Below are 18,878 nucleotides of genomic sequence, written 5' to 3' on the forward strand. Positions count from 1 at the left end.
GCGCTACCTCCTCTCCCCGCACCGGGCGGCGCTGCTTTTACGCCCCTTTTGCGACGGCCGGAAAGGAGGCGGTGGCAGCGCGGCGGGGGCGGGGCCGGGGCAGAGCGAGGACGGCGCGGGAGCGGCTGAGGTGAAGCGGGGGGGAGGGACGGGGGGACCCAAGCGCCAAACCCGCGTCGCTCTCATCCCTGCCACCCCCTCAGAGAACCCACAACCTCCCCTTCACCCTCCTCAGCCACCTTTGTCACCCCCCCAGCGCCTATCCCCTGGTCTCCCTGTCATTCCTCTTAGCGACCGCCCGGTGTTCCTGTCACTCCCTGTTACCCCCTCCGAGATCCTCTGTCACCCCCTCAGGGACCCCTCTTCATCCCCCACAGCGACCTTCCGATGTCCCTGTCACCACGTCAGAGACCCTTGGAAACCCCTTGTCATCCCCTCAGAGATCCCCCATCTGCAGTGACGCCATGGCCTCTCTGTTATCACCGCCTCAGTGATCCCCCGGTGTCCCCTGATCCCCTCCATGTCACCCCCACCTCACTGCAGCCCCCACCGGGTGCCCTGTAGTCCCCACTGCCCTTCGGGACCCCAGAACCCTCAGCTGTCCTCTCTCCCTCTCTGGACAAATCCCCCTCATCCCCTTTGTGCCCCCCTGTCAGGCCCAGTGACCCCCCCACCACATCCCCAGGGAACCCCCATCACTTCCAGTAACTCCTCTGCTCCGAGGGCCCCACTGAGCCCCTCTGCCCCTTCATCTCTCTGCCTTCAGCCTCCCGTTTCTCCCCTTCATTCCCTTTTCCTCCTTTCCTAAACGTTCCTCCATCCTGGTTCCTTTTCCCTTTCCTCTCTGATTGCCCCCAGTACCCCCACTCCCGGTGTGACCTTGCCGTGACTCCAGTCCCAGCTGTCCCCTGGGAATCTCCTGGTGGCTCTGCCCCAAAGACTCAGCTCAGGCAAGTGGGATTGGCCAGTGCCGTGACACAGAGCTCCTGGATCAGCCGGAGCACCCAGCCACTGTCACCGCGTGCCGGGTGTCCCAAGCAGGCTTGGGGACATCCTGTGTCACAGTGTCCTGGCACTATTTGGGTTGGCTCCAGGCCTTGCTGTGTCTTCCCAGCCAGGGAACAGGAGCAGGGCCAGAACATGGAGACCCCCTGCTCTCCAGGACTGAAAGATTTCATGGCAATTTTTTTGGTGTCTGTACTGAGAAAACACTCAAAATGAGTCACCTGTCATTACCCTGCAGCAGGGACAGCAGAGGTGACACATTTCCTACTTCCTGATGTCAGTGCTTTGAAGATCAGTGACCTTTACCCGTGGCTTATCGGCAGGACCTAACCTGTGCAGGCTGTTCAGACACAGCCCCATCCAGCCTCTGTTTGTTTAGAAAGGCACAGACAAATTCCTCTGTCCTTCCCTCAGCACTGCCCACTGGACAATTTGCTGGAGACAAAAGGGAGTGTCCCTAGGTAGTGCTTTATCTCTGCCTGGCTGACTGCAGAGCAAGGAAGAGGCAGGTTGACAACCCAGGCATTATCAGTAATTCAGGAATTTCCCTTTTCCCCATGTAATTCAACCATCTTTGCAGCTTTGTCATTCCAGGTAACATGAACTTCCTGCCCTTGATGGTCTTGCCCACCTTTCATTTTCCTTTGGAGATTCTATTCCACATGCTCCAGCCCTGGTAGGATGTGGCTGCATTCTTGCACTGGGAGAAACACTTTGAGAGGGTTAAAATCTGCATTGCTTTTGAAACACTTTCTTCACTTGCTGTTGATATTGGAAACAATCTGTGATACTCAAACTGGAGCTTAAAAAAAACCCCTTAGAACTTTGAAGGGCCCGAAGATCAGGATAGATGTTTAAGAAAGTCATAGTTATAGGGAAAATTGAGGCTGGTCATTGCTGTTGTATAATCTGCTTGCAAAGGAGCTTATGAAAAAACGAGGAGTTTATGTTTTCCTTCACGCTGTTGAAAGCAATGGGATAGGACAAGGTGTTGATAATAATTTATCTCAGGACCTTGGCACATGGCAATTCCTTTCTGCCTCCTGCTGTTTGGAGGTGCCTCTTTCTGTGCCCAGACAGAGCCTGGGAGCTGGCAGGGATGCAGGGCAGCTGCACAGCAGGGAAGCTGGGACAGCCTGGAGTACACCCTGCCCTGACTGTGCCCAGGGATTTGCATAGTGAAGCCTGTGTTGGAGATGTGCAGTCTGCCACCAGAACAGTGGGAAAACTGACTTGATTCCACTGTAAAATATTTAATGAGGAGAGAGATGGAGGGAGTAAAGAACTCAGGGCACATCCTGACTGACACAAGAGAATTTAAAGGAGGAGAAAATTATAAAACTCTTTTTAGAGTAAGGAGAGTTAGTGAGAGGGTTTCTGCTGGGGAAGGCAAGAGGGGCAGAGCCCAATTGGTGCCGTCAGGATGATCCTCCTGAGGGGCTGCAGATTCCCCCTGAGGGACAGCTCTGACCTCTGCTCTCTGTGACCAGGGACAGGACCCCAGGGACAGGCTGGAGCTGTGCCAGGGCAGGGTCAGACTGGATATCAGGGAAGGTTCTTCCCCCAGAGGGTGCTGGCACTGCCCAGGCTCCCCAGGGAATGGGCACAGCCCTGAGGCTGCCAGAGCTCCAGGAGGGTTTGGACAGCGCTACCAGGGATGCCCAGGGTGGGAGTGTTGGTGTGTCTGTGCAGGGCAGGGGTTGGACTGGATGATCCTGGTGGGTCCTTCCAGCTCAGGAAATTCTATGATTCCACCAGCCTGCACATACACTCTCACAAAGAAGCTATGCCTCAGCAGCGCTCTGTGGTGTGACTGAAGGTGCTCTTTGTGCCAGACCACATGAAAATGATGATAAGTAATGTACAGGGCTCAGCTCTGGGCTCAGTGACAGCTCAGGGTACAGAGATTCCCAGTCCTAACAGAGTGAGGGCTTCTCTGCAGCCCAGCTTGCTTTGGAGCAGATAGTGCCGATGAGCTGCCTGTGTGGATATGTTTATTTTGTAGTAAGGGCAGTATACAGGGAGAAGTTGGGAATAGCTGTTCTGCTTTACTAAGCTTGTCCCAGCCCTGGTAAATCAGTCTGCACAGGCACATAAATACCATCAGCAGGTAGAGAATCTGCATTGTTTGTGAGCTTCATCCCCAAAGAGCTTCAGCCGCTCTGCATCCCCAAGGCAGTGCATCAAACCTGTGGGAGGAGAAGTCAGGAGTTATAGAATGTCTGATGAAATGGACAGGCAGGATCCATTGCTGAGGCCAACAGTAGGAGAGTCAACAAGACCAATGTCATGTTCTGCCTATGGGTCACAACAATCCCATGGAATGCTCCAAGCTGGGGAAGGAGTGGCTGGATAGCTGGGAAATGATCTGGGAATGCTGTTAACAGTGGCTGGACATGAGCACAGGTGGGCAAGTAGGCCAATGGCATCTGGGCTGTCACAACCATGGTGTGTCCCGGAGGCCCAGTGTGGTTCCCTGTGCTGGCACTGCTGGGGCAGCTCCAGTCCTGGGGACAGCTCTGGGCCCCTCCTGACAAGAGAGACACTGAGGGGCTGGGGTGTGTCCAGGGAAGGGAGCAGAGCTGGCAAAGGGCCTGGAGCACTGGGAGCAGCTGGGGAGCTCAGTCTGGAGAAAAGGAGGCTTAGGGAGGATCTTCTGGCTCTGCACAACTCCCTGACAGGAGGGGGCAGCCAGGGGAGGTCAGGCTCTGCTGCAACAAGGGCCAGGACAAGAGGAAACAGCTTCAAGCTGCACCAGGGGAAGTTCAGGTTGGATATTGGGAAAATTTTCTTCCTGGAATATGTTGCCCAGCACTGGCACAGGCTGTCCAAGGCAGAGGTGGAGTCACCATCCCTGGAGGGATTTAAAAGCTGTGGATGTGGCACCTGGGGATGTGGTTTAGTGGTGGCTTTAGCAGTGCCAGAGGAATAGTTAGACTTGACGATCTTAGAGGCCTTTTCCAGCTTAAATGGTCCTATGATACTCAGGTTGCTCCAGCCCATCTCCAGCCATGTATTTAGCATTGCACCAGCAGGACATTGGGATGTGTGTCCACAATGAAATGGAAAGTCTCCATGTTCTGTTCCCTTTCTTAGGTAAAAGCCATGGTCTTAGGCACTGGTTTTAGTTGCATTCACCTTGTCTCTTGAAAGCCCTTCAGTTCAAATTAAATGGTTGTGTAGACAACTCCTAAAATCAAAGAGCCTTAAACACTAGTTTTTCTTTATTTCTACTTCCCCACCACACACAAGCTTCACTCCTTAACCTACTTGGAATGCAGGAAAAACACCGTGGGACAAGCCAACAGTCTAACCTGTGTCCAGTCAGCAGCAGTGACTAACAGAAGGTGCTAAGAAGAATAAATGTGGCAAGAGGTACAGAAGAACCTCACATCTTGCTTATTTTCCTTTATATCTCAGAGTGAGAAAAATGACACGAAGGTGGAGCTTCAGCAGAAAAATGACCTTGGATTCCCCTTAAGTGACATGTCCTCTGATGACCTTTTTCTCAGGTATGTGGAATGTGGTTGGTTCATTGGTTGGTTGGTTGGTTGGTTGGTTTGCAGGGGAAAGTGTGTTAGCTCAGAAATAAAATTAAGGCACTATGCATATTTAAATGTGAAATGAAAAGTATATTCAGATGGACTAGTTGGAGCTGGGAATTACATACCCAGGAACATAACATTTATAACAGAGAATGTCATGCAAAATCCCCATTTCTCTTTCAAATTCCCAATTTACTCATACTAGAGGTGGGATTGTGAAGTTACAGTCATTACTGCTTGCAGTCTTAAAATCATGATCAGATGGCAAACTTTATATTTAGCTTAAAAATGGGCAAGAGATCAGGCAACTTGAATTCTGTCAATCTGTTCTTATTCACTACATATTCTGTTAGACACCTTTATGTGTCACCAACCAGCTTTCTCACAAGCAGCTGAACCTTCACCTCTACAAGGCTGTAATTGTCTGTTCTATGCAAGGGTTGTGAAGTTTGACCAGCTCTGATCTCTTGCAAGATTCACCCACTTTTGATTCAACTTTTTTCTGGCCATGAGACTTTCTAGTCTTGGTGCTTCCTCTTTCTTCCTTTTCTCTTCCTCCTTTCTTTCAGCCTCTCCACCCCAGGCCACACCTTTTTAATCTCTCAATACTTCCTTCTAATTTCTTTCAACATAATTTTGCTTTTCTCACATACAGATCTTTGCCTGGATGCCCCTGGATGTTCACTCTCCATTATTTGCTCTTCACCTTTTTCCTTTTTCATCTTCCATTTACAGTCTCCAGTTTTAACTGTGTTGAAACACTTTTTCTCCTCTTCTCTCCAGTGACCATCAGGAAACACTTTTTCCCTGTGAGGGTGACTGGCACTGGTCCCCAGAAAGGTTGTGATATCTCCATCCTAGGGGTGTCATCCTGCACTACTGGCTCTGGTGGCCCTGCTTGAGCAGGGGGATGGCCCAGGTGACTCCCAGAGCTCCTTCTCCGCCTCAGCCATTCTGAGAGGCTGAAATAGCTCTGGTTGTGTTTGAAGCTAGTAGCAAATTACTTTGCTTTTGCAGCAGGAGTAGGGAGGAGTCACAGTTCTCTCTGTGTGAGCTCACTAGGGTGGCCCTTTGTCTTGGTTTGAAAAGACAGGTGTCTGCTAAGGAAGGCAGAAGCCTCCCCTCAATGGAAAATGTAAACGCCCTTCCTTTAAACTATAATTTTGAAATTAAGGGGGCTCTCAGACAAAGATATGGGAGCAGGAATGACAGTTCTTTATTAGGGAAGAAAATAAAAATAAAATTAACAATGCAGTAATACAAAACAACACTGACAGAGTCAGAACAGGAGCTGACACCCTGTGGGTCAGGGAGGTGGCAGCAGTCCCATTCACTGGTGGCTGCAGCCCTTCTGCAGTGACAGGTGTGGTTCTGTTGGAGCAGGGATCCTGTAGAAGGGTGTAGTCTTCCTCTGAAGATCCAGGGGTGGTGTAGATGGGCTTGATCTTCCTCTGGGAATCCAGTGGGGAAAAGGCTGCTCCTCTGGGAATCCAGTGGAAAAGGCTGCTGTGGTGTTCCCAAAGTCAGATTCTATCCAGGTAGGAATGCTTGGCTCCTCCCTCTGGGCAGAGCATCTCCCAATGGGATGATGGAATTTTATCAGTCATGCTGTGGCACTCAATGGCCTCGTTAACAGGAAATACCTCCTGGAGGAAGGATGGGCTGTGGAAGAGATGAAGAAAAATTGCTGAATCAATGGAAGATAACTGCCCCATCAGATAGGAATAGAATACACCCCCCATTTCCAACCTAAGACGCCCTTCTTGCTCTTAGAGACCTGGGTTGAGACACAGATTTGCTGTCAGGCTGGAATTCAGGGAGCTGGACAGTAGGAGTACAGTGTCATAATTTCACTGCACTGCACGTGGATCTTTTCCTCTCATCTGTAAAACAGCAACTGCTGTGAGCAACCCTTGAGTGTGAGGATTGTGGTTGGTAGCAGTGAACTCAGATAGCTGAGAGGTCGTGAAGCCAGGCTGGATGGAGCTCAGCAACCTGCTCTAGTGAAAGGTGCTCCTGCCCTGTTAATATCATCTTGTTATTATTGATATTACAATCCATGGGAAAGTTCTGATTCACTCTCCACAAAAGAATTTGGTTTATGTTCTCAAACCTCTGTCGGTGATATCTTCCAAAAGTTAACTTCTCAGCATAGAATAGATCTAAACATTACTTCATTTTTCTTTTAATCTAAATTATGAAGAGTTTTTATATTTTCACTGACATTTCATCCTAAACATTGATAAATTTAAAAAACAAGCATTTTAAAAAATTTTTGCTGAATGGCAAAGTAATTTTCTATCCCACTTTGTAAGGTACCTCAGTACAGTCCTCTCCTTGGCAATACCCAAATCTAGACAGGATGGGAGGAAGAGATGTGGGGAAATTGAGCTGTTTGCTCAACATTAACACAGTGAGGCCAGGAAACTCCCCCAGTGCTTTGAGAGAGCCCGTCAGCATATTATGGAGGGAAAACAAAATGAGACTGTTGGGCAAAGAGGACTCAGAGTAGAAAATAAAACATATGTGTGTACAACTAATGGCAGGGTTAGATGGGATATTGGGATTTTCCTCCCTGTGAGGGTGGTGAGGCTCTTATCACAAGTTGCCCAGAGAAGCTGGGGCTGCCCCATCCTTGGAAGTGTCCAAGGCCAGGTTGGGCAGGGCTTGGAGCAACCTAGGATAGTGGAAGGTTCTCTCTGTGTGAGCTCACTAGGGTGGCCCTTTGTCATGGCAGAGGGTGGAGCAAGATGGGGTTTAAAATCCCTTCCAGCCCTGGACTCTATAACAGATACTGAGTCACAGAGTCTGACAGGGAATAATTGAGGGCAGGTATTAAAGTAATTTTGGGTCATTTCCTCCACATCTACCCAGCTAAGTGTTAATAGAAGCTGGAAGCTCCATCACAGCCACCATCAGTTGCAGTGTCAGTGCAGAGACAAGTTTTCTGTCAGCTCACTTTACTGACCTGGTGTTGTGACACAAGGCTGAGAAGAAAATGGAGTCACTTATTCACAGTGACCCACTTGACCCTTTACTGGCAGCAAAAAATCCAAGCCACATAGTAAAATGACAGTACTGATTTCTAATGATACTCTCAGAATTTCAGAATTAATATTTCCAGATTTAATTCTGCTTATTTATGATTTCTTCTGTGAAGTCGGTGTTCAGTTTGGGTTTGCAGGAGAGGACTGAGAGATATATCAAACTGCTATATGGGAAGCAGCCTGCCTCAAGGAAAACAAAACTTCAGAGTCCTCATAGTAAAATTCTAGATAACCTTTGAGAATCTCAGTAAACCTTTGAGAATTCTCAGTAAACCCTTGAGAACTCAGTAAATTTGAGAATCTCAGTAAATGTTTGAGAACTCTTAGTAAACCTTTGCATTTGGTTCTTCCCAGTGTCTGGAGGCAGAAGTCAGCCCTGAAATGTGGTGGTTCCAGCAAGGCCTCTCATTCCTGCCCGTGGCGCTGGTTGTGTGGTCAGCAGCATCGTTTGTGTTTTCCTACATTACTGCAATTGTCCTGCACCATGTTGACCCTTTGGTGCCCTACATCAGGTCAGTGATGTCCACCCTGTGTCCACCCTGTGTCCACCCTGTGAGCACTGAAATGACCCCACGCCTGTGAATCTTTCCTGACTCCAGACTTAAATAGTAGTTCTTACCCAAGAGCTCCAGTTCTAAAATTACTCTTTAGAGCCATCATATATATAGTTGTAGGTGATATTAAACTGACAGAGGGGAAATTCAGGTTAAATGTTAGGAAGAAATTCCTTCCCTGTGAGGGTGGTGAATCCTGGCACAAGTTGCCCAGAGATACTGTTGCTGGCCCATGCCTGGAAGTGTCCAAGGCCAGGTTGGACTGGGCTTGGAGCAACCTGGGATAGTGGAAGATGTCCCTGGTTGGAATGAGATAGTTGAGATGAGCTTTAAGGTCCTTCCCAACCCAACCTATTCTGGGATTTGTTGTTACTCTATTTAAAGGTGTCTGTTTTTGTGCAAAACTCTAAGCTTTGGCTCTGTGAACATACCCTTAAAATGATGATGAACTGGGGGTGCCTCACCACATCCCTGCTCAGAGTGAAGCCACTTGCTGTCACCAGGTTTGTTGCACCAGAAAATCCCTACTAAAATCTACATTGCCAACTTTATTCTGTCAAGGCTGATATATATAACTCAAGCTTTGCTCTTTCAGTTTTCCATGTTCTTCATTTTTCCAGTTTTAATCCTTTTTATTCACCTTTTATGGCATCAAGATCAATATGAAAGGAACAGTTACTCTGAGTATGATCATTCCCTGCTCCAAGAAGAGCTTGTCTTTTCCATGGTGATTTCCACAGCTCTAAAATCAGCGCAGCATAGTTTGAGTAATGAAAAATTCAGTGAAAATCATCTGGGAGGCACTTTTTTTACATGTCCTTTGTAGACTGAAATAAGTAAATTTGTATTGGAAGTATTTTTAATATAAATAATATAGGATATGTTATCACTCCGTTTATCTTTTCCAGTGATACAGGGACAATACCACCTGAAAGATGCTTATTTGGGATCATGTTAAATGTTTCAACCTTCTTGGGTGAGTACAGAAAACTGTCTTTGGTGAGATGCAGGCAGTTCTGGAATGCAACAGCTTTAAAAAAGTTCACTTCCTTCTCCAGATCATTAAACAGCCCAGAATTCTCACTCAAAAACTAAATACTGAGCAATAAATCTCACTTTTCTTAAGGAATTCAAAGTGTGTGTCAGGGATGTTATCCATGAATTGCCAGTATGGCAATTGCGGATTCTGGAAGGACAAAAAATGCATTCAAAAAAACAAACAGAAAAGTAAGAGCAATAAAAATGCAAATTCAAGGCAGTCACCTTACCTGTGCTGCAACAATGGAGGGAGGGAAAACAACCTAATATGGCTTTTAAATGAAATAGATCAGAAAATCTATTAATTTGACTTGTTTGCCATTATATTATTTCAATTTTCACTTCCAGCCTTTCACCTTTCCTATTTCACTGTGCCCTAAAAAAATTCTTGTATTTTAAAAGTTGCCTCTGACACTCAGCATCTTCCCAGGTAAACAAGGACACTGCTCCCCAGCAGGAATCTTACTGCCTGTGGCTTTCTTTGGCAGGGATGGCCACCATGTACGTCCGGTACAAACAAGTATCTGCCCTGAGCCCAGAAAAACCCAAGATCCTCAAGCTGAATAAGCTGGGCCTCACACTGGGATGGATGAGCTGCTTTGGTCTCTGCATTATTGCAAATTTCCAGGTTTGTGCTCTGCCTGCACTGCTCTGCCCCTACCAGAGCTGTGTCTGTTCTGAGATACCTGATGTCACACCTGATAAACTGCAGAGTTAACGGAATGCAACTTTCCATGGCAAACTGCTTTTTTGTGGAATTCTCTACAGAGAACAGTTAAAAAATATAAGGTTTGACTTTTAATTTGTTAGTTATTCCTTATTTGCTTTGGGACTTGTGAGCAGCTGTTCATGACATTTCAAAACATTCATAACCACCAAGCATTGCAGAAGCCACACTTGGATCTCCTTCCAGGCAGGTAGAAAGCCTGAGATCCACATTAAAAGCCCACAACTGTGACTCAGGAGAATCAGGTATCAAATAGTATAAAAGGTATCAAAAACTTGTTACAACAAGAAGTAAAGTCAACAAAACCACCCAACCCCACAAGCTCTGCTCTGGAAAACTTGCCCTGTTGGGTAGATTTTCCTTCAAACCTTCTCAAATTCTTGAAAATTCTGCAACATTAATTCTTCTGATTTTCTCCATCCCAGGTCTCTGGGTTTTTTTTTTCTCCCCAGTACTTTCCACTCCAAAAAAACCAGATCTGATATTCTCACTCATCACACCATGAGCAGCTCCCCTTCGTTGGCTTTATTTGCCAGGTGATTGTGTAATTGCCAGTCTTATCATATTATTACCTGATGGATTCTGGGGCTCTGTTGTGGTGCCTGTAGCCACCACAGGCTGCAGTGTCACCTCAGGCTCCTGCTGGATTCGGGACAGGGAAAGCAAAAGAGGAAAGCTCTTGGGAAGCTCCAGTTTTCCCCTACCACAGCTCCTCAAGTGCTTTGGCAGCCTGTCTTAGAAACCTCAGCACTCTCATTTACGCATTTTTTCTTTTGGAGGCCTCAATCTATTTACTATTTTCTAGACCCCTCAGAGGTCCCAGCCTCCCATTCCACACTCACCAAGAAGAATCCTCCAGGCTCTGCTCAACTCCATTATTTCCCTCCACTGCCCTCAAGAAAGGGTTTTTCTACTTTATTTGTATTTCACAACAGTCAAAACCCAGTAGGTGCATGTTAATCTGGTAACAGTTCGTGTCTTGTTTAATCTTGAGCAAAACAGAAGTTGGAAGTGATGCACTTGCATATTGCCCTGAAATCCACTGGTGATTGAAGACCCCAAAGTGTGAAAATAGAGAATTTCTCTCTGCTGACGCAGTACATGATTTTGGAGCACACACCTTTGCAACCTGCTTATTTCTTAAATAGAAATCCTCACTGTAGATGCAGCACTTAAAATTCCTTTGTGCACAAAAAGTGCACAAGGAAAAGCTTGATCTTAAGAGTTACTCAGTAAGATACACAGAGAACCTCATGTTTTAGGGCAGGAAACATCTGCATGATTGGGGTGCAGGAGGCTGCCAGGCCTTGCCTTGTGCATCAGGTCAGATGACACTTTTTGTTCCTTGTCTCTGGCTCGTGCTAAGCTGGGGATGAGAGTAAAGGGGTGAACACACCTGGGTTTTCACACACATATATTTTAATAATAAATTTTTAGTTGGGTTGGAGTTTTGGAATATCTTCTGGTTTTAGTTATTTTTGCTATTTGACACTTGGTCCTCCTGGTGGTGATTTTAAGTATTGCTGCTTGATTGAAACTTGTTCCCTCAGTATTCCAAGATACTAATTTGACAAACAATCTTTATTCTAACCAGAGTTCATTCAGAGAAATGCAAAGCTTCGTTATTTTTAATCCAAAATTGGATGCTAGAATCATGTTGTGTCTGTCCTGTGTTACATAATCTTTCATAGATGCACAGGTTTCTGGGGTAGAAATGTTGTCACTCCCACTCCCTGCCCACCTGCAGGGATTCTCTCACCCAATTCCTGTGATATTGTCCATTTATGAGAAGAGCTCTCACAAATTCCTGTACTGAAGGTACAGCTGTGACCTGTAACTTCACCACAAGAACTTAACAAAAGCAGAAATTCCAGCGGCTGGCAGGTTCTGGCTTCCAAACATCTTACAATGGTGCTTCCAAAAAAAGTCTCCTGAGGACTGGCACAATCCAGAACTGCTTAGCTCAGAATGGGAGGAGGTCACTGAGGGGTGGATACCAGAGGTTTACAGAAGATGATGAAACCAGGTTTTCACAGGCAACACTTTCTTTCCCTAGAAATGCATCCTGTACTACATCCACGTGCTGGGAGCCTGCCTGACCTTCGGGGTGGGCTCCATTTACATGCTGGTTCAGACCACCCTGTCCTACCTGATGCAGCCAGAACTTCACAGCAAAGACATCTTCTGGGCCCGCCTGGCCGTGTTCCTGTGGAGCTGTTCCAGCATCTTGAGCAGTATCCTTTGCCTGGGCACTGGCACCAAAACCCATCAGTCTCCACAGGATTTACACCTACTTGAGCTGAACCACCACCACGTGCCACAAGAGGCACAAGATTGTACACCCCATAGTGTGCCCTGTTCTGTATTCCAGCCTGGGAATTTCAGGGAAAATGGTTAATCCCTTTATACTTTTAATATTCCCCCCTGGATATTAAAAAAAAAAAAAAAAAAAGGTAAGAGGGACAGTTACTACCCTTTCTCCTCCCCTTTCCTACTGCACACCAGAGACTGAAAACAGGAAAAATAGGAGTTTATCCCCAAGAGGTCTGACTAAATTAAGAAATAAGGGGCCAAAGGGAAGTGTGCTTAAAGGATGGGTGGTTTCAATGGGGGGAAAAAACAGGTAAGAAATAAAAGTGTGTTCCTGAGAACAAAAATTGTGCAGAGTGTTAGAGTTGGATACAACAGAAAAAGAAACCCAGAATGTGGCACAAGAGGAAAACAGACCATGTGGAGCAGGGCTGGCTGTGCCAGCTGGCTCTGGAACAGGGATAATGTGCTGGCACTTGCCAGAGTGACAAGTCTGGAGCACATTTCAAGGGTGAGTCAGGGGGGACTTTGACCTCTGATCTCCTCCCTGCCCATCCTGCAGTTCAAAAGACAAGATATTTCTGACTGGCATTCCCTACCACTTTCCCTCAGCATCAGAGTCCATCAGCCCCTTTAGCTCTGAGTTCCAAGTGGGGGAAGCAGCTGTGGGGTTTAGAGAAAGAGAGAAACACAGAATGGTTTGTTTTGAAGGGACCTTCTAGTGCTGCTCTCTCTCTCAGTGGGAATCCATTCCCATTTAGCCATATATTTATATAACAAATGTGAGCAAACTCACTCAGAAATAGAGGCCTTTTCCTCTCCCGAATCATTGAAACAGTCAGGAAACTGCACTAGAACAGTTCTCCTGCTCACCACAATGGACTTGGAAATTGGATTTAAAAATTAAATTCAGTTTTTGTGTCAAACAGGACAACACCACCAAACTTCCTGAATTCCAGAGACACAAGTTGCAAAACCCGTTGCTTAGACACTGTCCCTCTGCAGCTGTTGCCAGGCCACTGATTTATTCCCCACCAATCCCACGTATTTCCAGGCTGGCAACCAATACCAACACTAAACCCTGTGTCCCATTTCCCAAGGTTGGAGCATCTCACTGGGCTCCCATCCCTGCTGCTGCAGGATTATAGAATCTGTAGGAGTCAGAGGAGCAAGGACAGTGGGACACGGGCTTGTTATCCATCATGAAGAACCTTCACCTGCTGAGGGGCCTTGGCAGACAGCAAGGAAATCATCTGAGAAACTTGGAAAATTGTTGTATTTAACAGAAATTTTTGGTATTAGCAAACAAGATTTTCAGCTTTTAATAGGGAGGAACCAAATGGGTGAAACTAAAATATGTTCTATGAACAATATGATCTGCTGCAAGTTATGTTCCTCTTACAGATGCCAAAAGCCCACAAACCTCAGATTTATAAAGGTTTTTGTGCCAATGTAGTCTAACCAAAATTATAGGGAAGTTGTAGAAGTAATGATGTGTACATATATAACAATGAAAGAGGAAGAAAAGGGGAATTAGTGTTCTAAATTAACAGCTCATAATGTAATAAGGGAAAGATGGGGAAAGGGAGAATTCTGCAGCCTTGGGTTAAATGGTTGTAACAGGTACTGGAAGACAGAAGGAAATGTGTTTTGTGTCAGCTCTGGGGTCACAGCAGTGCCCATACCCCATAGTGGCACTGCTGGGGCAGCTCCAGTCCTGGGGCAGCTCTGGGCCCTACTGACAAGAGAGACATTGAGGAGCTGGGGGGCTCAGCTCAGAGAAGAGGACGCTCAGGGGGAACTGTCTGGCTCTGCACAACTCCCTGACAGGAGGGGGCAGCCAGGATGGGGTTGTGCCCTGCTGCTAGGGAGCAAAGGCCCAGACAAGAGGAAATAGCTTCAAGCTGTGCCAAGGGAAGTTCAGGTTGGATATTAGGGAAAATTTCTTCCTAGAAAGAGTGGTCAGGCACTGGCACAGGCTGCTCAGGGCAGCAGTGGAGTCACCATCCTTGGAGAGATTTAAAAGGCATGTGGATGTGGCACTGGGGACATGGGTTTGTGGTGGCTTTGGGCTTGGGGAACAATTGGACTCAACCTCAGAGGTCTTTTCCAACCTAAACAATTCTCTGAATCTATGAAAATACTCCTGGTCCTGTGGTGGAGCGTAACAGCAGAACTGCCGGCCCAGAGCAAGGCAGTTGATGACCCACTATATTGTGGGGGCAGGGGGGCAAATGGGAACCAGTTATTTTTGTATCGCAGTGATTAAATTCTTCCCACTGCAGCAGGATCTCAGGCAGGTAACAAACAGCTCCTAGAGCTGCCCAGTTCAATTAAGCAGAAAATTGGGTGTCTTTGGTCCGATCAGTAACCAGCGCTCCTAAACCACTCACATCCATTTTTAAATAAGCTTTGGAAATCTGGGTTCTTAAGGCCATGTTTGTGCTAGGAAGTCCAGCCTTATTCACCACCAAAATTAACTTTTCACATCAGGAGGCTCTTCATGTTTAATCTCATTAACCACTGAAGAATTTAATATTTTAATCCTATGAAAATCAGGTTGTCTATAAATTAATGATCTGAGTTTTATTTGTTGTGTGGCAAGAGCATTTTTTGGCGTACCTTCCCTCTGTAAGATGTTGAAGAAGTGACATCAAACACTCCAGAAAGATCCAGGTCTTGGATTAAATGGGGGATCATTGTCACACGGGGTGAAATCCAAAGCACTTCCCAAACCTTGACTAAGAGGGAAACAGAAAAGCCAAAAATCCTCTTTGCTGCAGGTGATACAGAATTCCAGCCTGTGGCCCACAGCAAGAATGCAAGGTAGTTGAGACATTAACAAGCCATCAGAGGGAGATCTAGACTCTTGTTAGGATGGGAAATACCAGTAAAATGAAATGAAAATGCTCAGTAAGTGTGCACATCTGATCTTAGCTTAAACACTTCCATGAGAGTGCTGCATTTGATCAGAGGAATAACAAGAGGCAGCACACAGAGAACAGAAATAATGGGTTTAGGTTCAAATTAACCTTTTCACATGACAATAACCAATGGGTTGGGACAAGCTACAGGTTGAAGGACACAATGTGAACAGTCCTTGGCACCTGACTGCTCCTCAGGGTGAGATCTCATAGCCTCAGCTCAACACAGGTCTGCAAGTTCCATGTTCCTCATTCTTGGCCTTGAATCTTCCTTAACCTCTTCCTTCAGTGTTTGTGTCCTCGGTTGTGTTGTACAGTGGCTTGTATGGACAGAACCTGGTGCAGAAGCTGCACTGGGACCCCCAGGAAAGAGTAAGTGATTGGGGGGGAAATGGAGACCTAATCGAGCTGGATTTGGAGGGACAGGTAGGAACTTCCTGCAGTTCACAACACAGACTGGGGTGGGAGAGGAGAGAGCTGTGCCAGCAGAACCAGCCAGCAGCTCCTTGGAATTGTGGGATCCCAGACTGGAGTGGGTTGGGAGGGACCTTAAAGCCCATCCAGTTCCACCCCCTGCCATGGGCAGGGACACCTCCCACTATCCCAGGTTGCTCCAAGCCCCGTCCAACCTGGCCTTAGACTTGCAAGGATGGAGCATCCACAGCTGCTCTGGGCAACCTGTGCCAACACTTGTTGAAGTTCTGATTGCACAAAACTGTTGGATCTTCAAGTGTAACTCTAAATTAATCCCTCCTGCATCTTGAGGAGGGCCTTGAACTTCCCTCCTCTTTGTTAGTTGAGCTCTGGATTGAGCCTTCTGGTTTTGCAGGTGCATATTAAAAGTGGGCATCATCCCAGTTAGAGCAGGAGTTTTCCTGGTCATTCTCATTCTTCAGTGGAGATTCCAGATACAATAAGGGATTTTGGTCTCCAGTGAGAATAGTTTTGGATGCAGGATCTCACATGGGATGTCACAAGTCACAAGCCATCCTTGTGCCACTGCAGGTTCCAGAGCAGTTTTCACATGGATTTTTTCCCCTCTGTAACATAGGGCTACACCCCCCACATCATCAGCACCGTCTCCGAGTGGTCGCTGGCATTCTCCTTCCTCAGCTTCTTCCTCACCTACATCCGTGACTTCCAGGTAAAATGAAGTTAACATTCTGTTTCTGAATAACCCAGTGTGGTGCTGCAGGGCAACCTTAGATTTTATGGGATCATGGAATCGTTTTAGCTGGAGAAGACCTTTAAGGTGATGGAGTCCAGCCATTAACCTGGCATGGATCAGTCACCAGGGCTGGAGACCCATGAGCAGCTCAAAGTGACCCCCATAGAGTCTGTCCCTGCTGTGTTACCACAGCTCCAGCATCAGGCTGGCTTTAACTAGCCTTGACTGGTTCCAGACCTGTCACAGCCACAGGGGCCTTTTCCTCCAGGACAAGGCAAATGATGGAGCCAGTCCAGTGCACATCTAGGAGCCAGGCACATGATTCTGAGCTGATCTACTGGTGTTTACAAAAATCTTTGGTGTTTCCTCTGCCCGCTGAACTTCCCAGTGCCAAGGCAGTGAGGGAGCCACTCACAGGGACCTCCTTTGCTTTCCCTCCACAGAAAATCTCCCTGCGAGCCGTGGTCAGCCTGCAGGGCCAGACCCTGCATGAGAGCCCAGGGAGCTTCAGGGCAGAAGAGCAGGCACTGCTCATAGCAGGGAGCATCTGATGGATGGAGAGAACTCAGGAATTTAATAGCAATAACAGCTGTAATTTCTAAACATTTATTTTATATAAAAAAATGTATGAAGTGATTGTCTTGTACTTGACATCAAGGGCTTTGCACGGCTTTGCAAATGTTACCAGTACTGTGAATGAGTCTGTGACATTTCTACATTTTCCAATGTCATGAAGGATTAAATGAAGGTTATTAATGAGTTGTCTCCTTGTCTCTTCCTTCACACCCTGTTTGACCTCCCTCACTCTCCTCTCTCCAGTGCTCCTCAGGCCAAATCCTTTTGGATGCCTCCAGCCTCACCTCTGCTCCCCTTGGGCCCAGGGGGCTGATCCATGCCCTGTAGTTTGGGCCAGATGGAATGGACCCCAAAGCCACCCCATCCTTTGAGCAGCCCGTAGGGAAAAACCTCTTCACACCACAGCTGGCTCTGGAGTGACAGGGAGCAGCAGGAACCACACAGCCCTGGAATCCCAGAAGGGTTTGGCTCAGAAGGGACCTTAAAGCCCATCCCATTCCATCCCCTGCCACGCGCAAGGACACCTTCCACTAGAGCAGCTTGTTCCAGGCCCTGTCCAACCTCACCTTCCTTCCCTCCCTCTGCCTGGCAGTTGGAGCTGACAGGCAGGTTGACCCAGGAATTCTCATGCCAAGCATCCCTGTTACACAGGTGGAAGAGTTGGCCCAGGCAGCCCATGTCCTGTTCCCACTGAGCCAAGAGCTGTCCCTTAAACACCCCAGAGAGTGACCCCTGTCCTCGTGTTCTCGACATCCCTGGTGCTCCCTGAGAGCCTCCAACCTAAGCCAGCTGCTCCTTCCTCCAGCTGCTTCCAGCAGCTCCCAGAGTGCTGACAGCCCTTATCCCAGCCCTGTGGAATGGAGTGTCTGTGTGCTCCAGAGGCTGAGCTCTTAAGTGCCAGACACACCAGCTGCTTCCAGGTCAATCCATAGGGACAACCTCCCATACTCATGCCCAGGGCCAAGCCAGAAGCCTAAAAACAAGTATCTCTAATCTTACCAAAGTACCACAGATTGAGGGGATATTTGATTGCACACAGACCTACCAAGTACCTCCACAGCTGCCTCTGAGCCCTGCTTGGCAGGAATAGCTCAGTCCCCTTCCCAAGTTAGTGCTCAAGGCTTGTACATGAGTTCCAGCACATTTCCTCCCACTCCAGAATCCCTGACTTTGGCATCTTCCCTTCCTGGAGAAGCAGACAAAGCACATGGAGAGAAATTAATCTAGGAGGCTAGAGGCCTCCTGGAAACCCCAGCTTTCCCTGAATAGCTTCTTTCTTCCCAATTTAAATGGGATGTCTCAATCCCTGTTACTGCACTTCCAGCCTGGTTCAGCCAGAGTTCAGAAAATCCAGAGTGGAAACAACATTTGGGGCCAAAAGATGCCATACTACTGAGGGCAGTGGGGTGAGAGGACAGGTGGATGTGATTCTTGTGGAGTCACCGAGAATTCTGTGCTCAATGGCCTAGGAAGGTTCTCAAGTATTCTATTTTACCTGCTTATGAATCCATAGGTATCCCAGCCACCCTGGAGAGCTGCACACTTGGCCACACACTTCCTAAGCAGGGATTAGGTAAAGCCCAGTTCCTGATTAACTGCTCCAATGTAGAAAATGTGATATTTCAGCTGAGAGAATCCTTTGCCTCCCCCAAGGCTCATTAGATAAATGGTTTAAGCAAGAGATGGTGCCAACAGTGATGGGATCCCTGTGGAGAAGGAGGGAGAGAGCTCTTTGCCTGATAGGATGGGAGAGAAGAAAAAACCCTAATTGATGCTCTCAAGGAGCTCTCAAGGAGGCTCTAGAAGGCATCTGCCTGCTCACAGGGCTTTCCTCACCTTCCCTTCACTGCTTTCTCCATGGATCCCTGTGAAACATGGAGAGGTTGATCCTGACAGCAGACATCCCAGAAGCAATCCCTGCCCCAGAGAGCAGGAACTTCTCTGTAACTTAATGTCACTGTGATGAGCCAGCCAGGGCAGATTG

The 18,878-nt window shown here is 47.4% G+C and overlaps 2 protein-coding genes across 4 annotated transcripts in view; one reads left to right on the top strand and one right to left on the bottom strand.

Annotated features, from left to right (window-relative positions):
* Positions 1 to 955, bottom strand: part of CEPT1 (choline/ethanolamine phosphotransferase 1) — a 32,976-nt gene extending 32,021 nt beyond the window's left edge. Inside the window, exon 1 of one of the 2 annotated variants that reach the window (XM_084220817.1) lies at positions 880 to 955. The gene's annotated coding sequence lies outside the window, so the exon portion shown is untranslated. Of the gene's footprint in view, positions 1 to 7; positions 48 to 879 lie in introns of those variants that run through there. The other variant, XM_084220816.1, reaches the window with a different exon arrangement.
* On the top strand, positions 17 to 17,077 carry DRAM2 (DNA damage regulated autophagy modulator 2). Of its 2 annotated transcripts, none has more exons than XM_084220820.1 (9): positions 17 to 130; positions 4,426 to 4,517; positions 7,952 to 8,109; positions 9,060 to 9,127; positions 9,678 to 9,817; positions 11,973 to 12,150; positions 15,440 to 15,522; positions 16,202 to 16,294; positions 16,762 to 17,077. In XM_084220820.1, the coding sequence occupies exons 3-9, from the start codon at positions 7,979 to 7,981 to the stop codon at positions 16,867 to 16,869; spliced, it is 801 nt and encodes a 266-aa protein (XP_084076946.1). In that variant the 5' UTR covers positions 17 to 130; positions 4,426 to 4,517; positions 7,952 to 7,978; the 3' UTR covers positions 16,870 to 17,077. The 2 variants fall into 2 exon arrangements, with proteins under 2 accessions (XP_084076946.1, XP_084076947.1); XM_084220821.1 differs by lacking the exon at positions 17 to 130 and adding an exon at positions 1,650 to 1,681.
* Positions 17,078 to 18,878: the final 1,801 nt, after the last annotated feature.

This window comes from Fringilla coelebs, assembly GCF_963513975.1.
Source record: "Fringilla coelebs genome assembly, chromosome: 23".
NCBI lineage: Eukaryota > Metazoa > Chordata > Aves > Passeriformes > Fringillidae > Fringilla > Fringilla coelebs.

Coding starts and splice junctions, on each gene's coding strand:
- DRAM2 (XM_084220820.1), top strand. CDS start 7,979: ATGTGGTGGTTCCAGCAAGGCCTCTCATTCCTGCCCGTGGCGCTGGTT. Junction 8,110..9,059: donor CCTTTGGTGCCCTACATCAG/GTCAGTGATGTC, acceptor TATCTTTTCCAG/TGATACAGGGACAATACCAC. Junction 9,128..9,677: donor AAATGTTTCAACCTTCTTGG/GTGAGTACAGAA, acceptor TTTCTTTGGCAG/GGATGGCCACCATGTACGTC.